This window comes from Argentina silus, assembly GCF_951799395.1.
Source record: "Argentina silus genome assembly, chromosome: 9".
In the NCBI taxonomy this organism is placed as follows: domain Eukaryota; kingdom Metazoa; phylum Chordata; class Actinopteri; order Argentiniformes; family Argentinidae; genus Argentina; species Argentina silus.
The window spans coordinates 9,664,803-9,672,434 of record NC_139663.1 but is presented as its reverse complement, the minus strand read 5'-3'; the positions used below and the strand labels follow the sequence as shown (position 1 = coordinate 9,672,434).

At 50.7% G+C, this 7,632-nt stretch overlaps 1 protein-coding gene across 1 annotated transcript; it reads right to left on the bottom strand.

The window, feature by feature from the left end:
* Positions 1 to 915: 915 nt before the first annotated feature.
* gjc1 (gap junction protein gamma 1) lies at positions 916 to 2,364 on the bottom strand (the record flags this gene model as incomplete). Its single annotated transcript, XM_083677919.1, has 1 exon — positions 916 to 2,364. The coding sequence occupies one exon, from the start codon at positions 2,362 to 2,364 to the stop codon at positions 916 to 918; it is 1,449 nt and encodes a 482-aa protein (XP_083534045.1).
* Between the last annotated feature and the right edge of the window lie 5,268 nt (positions 2,365 to 7,632).

Below are 7,632 nucleotides of genomic sequence, written 5' to 3'. Positions count from 1 at the left end.
GTTGGTGTAGCTCTGTTTTCTCATCCTGTCCACTAGACACTCACAAACACACACTCAAACTAAAAGTCACACAAATATGAAAACATCATTGACCTTGGAGAGATAATACACATAGAACAAAGTCACAGGACACAAGTAGTGGCCATTGCATTATGAAGTCATTGCTTTATGCTGTCATTGCATTATTACAAAGTCAATCATTGCATTATGTTGCCATTCATTCCATTATGATGTCCGTACATTATGATGCTAATGTATTATGTCTTTGCAGAGAGCCAGCTAGCAAATTAGAAGGGCCAAATCTGGAATAATCAGGATTGTGAGCAAATTACACTGGAGCTAAAATAATGCGATCAGAGACCCAAAAAACAGACTGATTATGATTTTGTAATTTTTCTCAGCTCAAAATCCTTAGGAAGACTGGAACAACAGGAAGACAACAGAGGCTGAGAGTCTGCTTCAGGACTGGAAGAACAAAATACCCAAAAATTAGAGACTGTTTAAGATGTTGTGTCAGTGTTAGGTTGTTGGGTGTTTCAGGTTAGATGGTGACAACCAGACCAATAAACAGCCTGCTGCAAAATCACAACAAATGCTCCTTGACACTCCTCTCCACACAAACACACCTGTCTCCTCCAGCTTGCGGAATTCTTTAAGGCACGAAGATGGCATTTGAATATCCACAGGAACTGAAAAACAGCATGACGAGCATCCAACCACCTCAGCTCTCTAACCCAGTGCTGGAGTGTGTGTGTGTGTGTGTGTGTGTGTGTGTGTGTGTGTGTGTGTGTGTGTGTGTGTGTGCGCGTGTGTGTGTGCGTGTGTGCGCGTGCGCGTGCGTGCGTGTGTGCATGTGTGTGTGTGTGTGTGAGTGTGTGTGTGTGTGTATGTGTGTGTGTGCACGTGTAAGAGGGGTCAAATCCACACAGAGGGCTTGCCCTCGCCTGACTTGCTACTGCTACTGTTGCTGCTGCTCCCCCCACCACTGCTGCCTCCTTTCCCGTGTTTGAAGCGGTGCTTGCGCTCCTTATGTGGCTTAGGCTGAGGCAGGGCCTGGATGATGTTGCTCTGGGGCTTGTCATCATGGATGTCTCCCAGGTTCTCTTCTGCTCGGTGCTGCTGACTGTAGGCCTGGATGGCAGCCTCCAGCTGCTCATGGGCCTGCTGGATCATGTCTTTGTTGAGGGCCACGCGGGCCTCCCCACCAGTGGGGAAATTCTCCTCGTTGCTGCCAAACTGCTGCTGTTCCTCCTGGGCGATGTTGGCCCGGTTCTGCTTGCACGCCATCTTGGCGTTGCTCAGGTCTGTGTAGGGGATCTGCTCCGGCTTCACCACAATGTTGTAACCCGGTGGGGCTGACGGGGCGTTCCATGAAAACGGGTAGCCCACATAATCAGCACCCACGTCATCCACCACCCCTCCCCCGGCGTCTTCCTCGGGCCCTGGCACCCCTACGGAGCCCCCCACTCCCACACTGGGCCCCAGCAGGCCCAGCTGGTACTCGTCCTCCTGGGGGGGGCAGCGTCTGCGCCGCAGGATGTCACAGATGGTGCCGATGCCCAGGTGGAGCATCTCCCACACGTTGAGGGTGAGGCAAAGGATGGTGACGCTGTACATGATGCGCAGGAAGATGGTCTTCTCCGTGGGCCGCGACACGAAGCAGTCCACGCTGTGGGGACAGGGCTTAAAGGAGCACACGAACACGGGCGTCACGCGGAACCCGTACAGCAGGTACTGGCCTGCCAGGAAGCCCGCCTCCAGCGCCGTACGCGTCACCAGCTGCAGCACGTAGATACGCATCAGCCCGTCGTCGCGGATACGCCGGCGTCCGTCGTGGCGTACTTTGGGCTTTGGCCGCGGGGCCAGCGGGTCGCGGGGGCGTGGAGGCTCGATCTCGGGCACCTCGTAGATCATGGGGTCATCTTCATGGTCCTCCTCTGTCTCCTCGATGCCCCGGTGCTGCCGCGCCCCAAAGCAGATCTTCCTGGGTCTCCTATGGGTGTAGCCCCCTCCTCCCCCTCCCGTGGTGGTACTCCCTCCCAGTCCTTTAGCCTCCTCCAGGCGGGCGATCTTGTTGACGGCGTAGCCCATGTACATGAGCGATGGCATGGCCACCAGGATGATCTGGAAGACCCAGAAGCGGACGTGGGAGAGCGGGGCGAAGGCATCGTAGCAGACGTTCTCGCAGCCCGGCTGGCCCGAGTTGCAGACGAACTTGCTCTGCTCGTCGTAGTAGATGGACTCTCCCCCGACGGCGGTGAGGACGATGCGGAAGACGATGAGCACAGTGAGCCACAGCTTCCCCACGAAGGTGGAGTGGTTGTGGATCTCCTCCAGCAGCCGCGTGAGGAAGCTCCAGCTCATGGTGTCGCTGGACAGTGGGGCAGACAGGTTCCCTCGATCGTCTGCTCACAGACTCTACACACACAGAGACAGATGGAGAGATGGAAAGAGAGGGACAGACAGACAGAGAGAGAGAGAGAGAGAGAGAGAGAGAGAGAGAGAGAGAGAGAGAGAGAGAGAGAGGGAGAGAGAGAGAGGGAGAGAGAGGGACAGACAGACAGACAGACAGAGAGAGAGAGAGAGAGAGAGAGAGAGAGAGAGAGAGAGAGAGAGAGAGAGGGAGATGGAGAGAGATAGACAGACAGAAAGAGGGAAAAAAAAGAGGAAGGCGAGATATTAGAGGGGACAATAGATACGGTGCTGCCTGGCAGCATCTCTCAAACATTTCAAAGCGAGATCAAAGAAATCCAAGCGTGTGATATCTTATCAGAAAAGCTGATGAGCGAGAGGATTTAAACACATAAAGTGGAGATAGCAGATTTGAAAGACGAAAGAGCTTTACTTCCTAAAGTTCAGCGTTGAATCGTCAGAGATGAATTAGAAAAGAGAAGAGAAGAGAAGAGAAGAGAAGAGAGGAGAAGAGAGGAGAGGCGTTTTGTCTGATGCCGAGACTGTTGTATATTGCTTATTATGTATTTGATTTGTGTTACTCCTACTGTTATCCCTAAGAGAAAAACATTTTAATCCAACACAATTTCAGCATCGTCAATTGTGGACTTTGTTGAGGGCACCCGTGGGTGAAAAGAGGATATCAATCTAAAGAAAAGAGGCTCAAACAGATCAGTGTGAGGAAGCAGAGATATATCATAGAGCACACACACACACACACAAAAACATGCACATTTGCAAGCACATATACACATCTCTATCCCTATCCCTATCTCTTTTTTTATGAAATAAATCCTCTTTGTGATCCCCCCCACTGTGAGGTGCAATTTTGAGGATTGCTTTGACTGTTTTGTTCTGGTGTTTGTGTTGAATTGCATTATGCTATCTTTTGTTGTGATGTGTGTAGTGTTGTGTTGAACACCAGTATGTATGTATGTGTGTGTATGTGGGATACAAGTCCTATGTAGGTTAGCTTTAGGCTCCAGGCGGTCCAATTGAACCAGTGGAACCAGCAGGCTAAAACCATTGGAGCAGGGAGTCACACCACAGACCCACATTAGCCCAGGCACTAGAGTAGAACTCAAACGCTGCTGGCCCCAGGCTGGTGGGAGGGGGGGAGTGGAGGGGGTGAGCAGGGGCTGGGGGGTGAGCAGGTGTCCAGAGCCAGGTTGCGGACTGCAGAGAGTGACACCTCCACAGTAAAATCCTATTTCCCCCCTAAAGTGGTCCAATGGAGCATGACTTATTGTGATTTCGACTGAGAGGTAAATCCAACCATGAAATATGAGCTTAGGCTGAGGTTTAAAGGAATTCTAGAGCTGTTCCCCCACAAGCAGTTTGGGAGCCCAGTCGGAGTGAGCTGAGGTCTGGGGTAGGAAGGCTGCTGAGTGCTGGAGGGAGTGGAGGGTTGGCTGGGAGAGGAGGAGAGTAGAGCCGGAGGTTCTCAGCCCCCTGGTTTGTGTCTCCTTTGCTGAAGTTTGAGAGCCAGGAGAATGTTTGGAGCAGGGCTCACTATAAAACATGTGGAGTATTGATCACTCTGACCATATACGGTCATGCCTGGGCTAGAGGAAGCAAATGTCAGGAATGCTATGTGGGCTGGTGTTTTTGAGTCTGTCTGTGTGTGTGTGTGTGTGTGTGTGTGTGTGTGTGTGTGTGTGTGTGTGTGTGTGTGTGTGTGTGTGTGTGCAAAGATCTAGGATACTTTAGTACAGTGTGAGTGGAGCTGAATAACATTCCTATCCGACAAAATACAAAAAAGTGAAGTAACTGCTAAGTTCTCTCTATGTCCGACATGTATGAATAAGCACCACATGGCGAGAGTGAGGGAAGGTGCTGCCACAGGCACAAGTCATTAACCACAGTGTCCTTCAACCGTCTGGACCCTGTCTGGCCTTTCCTGCATTACATCATAATACACGTTTTACGCAACTATCATTTTCACTGCACGTTATCACTCTGCTTAACATACGTCCTTAGCCATCAAGATGTCACGTTACCCAGACACACATTATACATTATACATTCATAGATTGATGATTCATAATTTTGTATAATGGACAGTATGAGATGGAGATCTTGGATGAACAGTTCTTTTCTTGTCTTGATGGAGCATCAACACTAGATGTGACAAGGAATGACCCTGAGTGACACCTGTCAGTAAGTCATCAGGATGTGAGAGAAAGTCCCGGCTTAGAGACCCCTGGATGTTAACATGCTGTCTCTCTGGAGTTGGAAGGTGTTAGGACAAAAATAAGTGTCTGTAGGTGTGTATGTCCATGTAGTCCACGAAGTGAGTGTGCGTGCGTGTGTGTGTGCGTGCGTGCGTGCGTGCGTGCGTGCGTGCGTGCGTGCATGTGTGGAGGTAGAGCAGAGTGTGTGTGTGTGTGTGTGTGTGTGTGTGTGTGTGTGAGAAAGTGATTAAACCCAGAGAGACAGTGTTAGATGGCCAGTGTTTCTTTCCTCCCATGCCTAGCAGTCAGGATTAGCCTCTTTCTGCTCTAACAAGCCTGGAGCTCCCAGTGAGAGGCCGCCAGCGGTTGTCCTAGCACCACCTGCCCAGGAGAGAGCCTCCGATCTGGGCACATGGTTCCAGCTGATTCCACCATCCCACCCCCACATGTTCCCTTGCCTTCCCCTTCTGAACTCATCTGTGTCTGGGAGAGCTGGTGGGGCGGCTAGGGGTAAGAAACTCAAACCCAGCATCACTCTGTGCGTTGCTAGGGTGAGTCAGCCTCCGAACAGTAACACACACACACACACACACACACACACACACACACACACACACACACGTGCACAGATAAGAGCTGACGGTGGAATCAAAATCTTTCAAAAGCAGAGTAACCTTGAGTACCGTTCATTTAGATCAGGTGTTTCTGTTTTGATCATGGCAAGCGAGGCTAAGGGAAAAACATCACTACCGTCGAGGCACATTAGGGTTCGGGGTGGACCTGCTGCATAGGGAGGATTACTGGCCCCTGAGCAGTAGACTGTTATTTAAACCCACTTTTATGTAAGAGAGGAAAATACCACTGACCTCTGAACTCCAGTCAGTTTCAGTATCACTGGTTTTGTAGCCATGGGCAAAGAAACTATTACAGCAACAGACCATGTTGTCACATTATCTACCCCCCCCCCCCCACACACACACACACGCCCTGGAATCAGATCCACGACAGTTGCCCTGAAACACAGCTCTTAGTGGGTCCAGGCCACCACCAGGAGAGGGTACTGGCACGGTCAGGGGGCTGCAGGCCGGTCTGACCGGATAGGTTTTGACATAATCTCTCCTCATCTCCACAACACACAGTCCAGATGATGCTCTACCGTGATGTGCCATAATGACACTACAGTACGTCACTACTGGAGAGTCCCCCTCCACACACACATCTACATCCTTCCATAGAACACTAGATACTGAACCATGTCACATCTCTGTGCACTATCCAGAGAGGATAGGACAGTGTGATGTACGGTTGGGACTGAGGGCTCGGCTGAGGAGCTCACGGGCCTTCTGTGATTCACTGTAAGCTCAGCGGGAACACACTGCTCCTTCTGGGGCCCTGGGGCTCTGGACACGAGGGAGTCATCTTCTCTATGTGTAAGGTGGGTGGGATAGCCAACTGCCCCCCCCCCCCCCCCCCCCCCCTACTGTGTATGACTGGATATCCAATATGGATGTTGAGCAGTGGTTTGAAATGGCATAAGAGCAGCACATACTGTATCTAAACACACATACACATACATGTAACACACACACACACACACTCTCTCTCTCTCTCTCTCTCTCTCTCTCTTTCATTTTCTCCTGCCCCCATGGCAGTCTGCTCATTCTCTCTCTCCCGCTCTGTCCCCATGGCTGTGTATTGTGTCTCTCTCTTTTTTCTCTCTCTCAAGGTTGAAATGACATTCACCCCCAAAGGGAACAAGAGACTTTAAAATTGTTTGTCTACATTTACCGCTGGCCCTGGATATACACGCACTAACATATGCATAAACATGCACAATCATAAACACACACACACACACACACCACACACACACACACACACACACACACACACACACACACACACACACACACACACACACACACACACACACACACACACACACACACACACACACACACACACACCGCCCCCTTTCTCATTCTTACTCACAAACAGGCCACAAGAGACTGGTTAATGAACATTATTGGTATGAAAATGCTCTACAGTCGATTTGTGGGGGAAAGCGCCTGATTGGCCCTCTAATTGGAGAGAAAATAATGTAATAGCTAAAAGGAGTCCCGGTTGATACCAACATGTGATGATGGACACTTTTTCTTTCCCACACCCACACCCATACACACACCCACACCCACCCACACACACACACACACACACACCACACACACACACACACACACCACACACACCCACACCTACACCCACACCCACCCACACACACACACACACACACACACACACACACACACACACACACACACACACACACACACACACACACACACACCCACACCCACACCCACACCCACACACACACACACACACACACACACACACACACACACACACACACACACCCACACCCACACACAAACAAACACACACCACACTTCTAGGGCGGCTGTCCTTCTGTCAACATGCCACAGTGGAGATGTATCCCTCCTGGAGCGCACAAATGTCAATACACGTTCAGGGTCAATGTTCCCTCAATGTCCCCCCCCCCACATCTCTCTCTCTCTCTCTCTCTTTCATGCCGCTTCTGGCAGCACAGACGCAGCAGCCTGGTGAGCACATCCATCCCTCCTTCCCCTCCACCTAATTAAAACCACACTGTTTGAGCTCGCTGTGGGAGGAGCTCCCCTCTCTCTCAGGAACACTGATGTAGGCAATATGTATACAGTCACAGGGAATTAAAGGAGACTTTCTATTGTCTTTGCCTTTCCCTGGTCCCCCGCCCCCCCCCCCCCCCAACCCCATCTCTCCATTTTCCCACAAAATCTCATTTCAAAAACAATGCCAACTCTGCCTCAGGTTCATTCATGTATCCAATTCCAAACAAGCAACCCATGTCCTCATTCTGTATCCCTCTTCTATTCTGGGGTCGGCTGTCGATGCCAGTGGACCCATGTCTGATTATAAATCCCAATCAGAAACATACTTAAACACA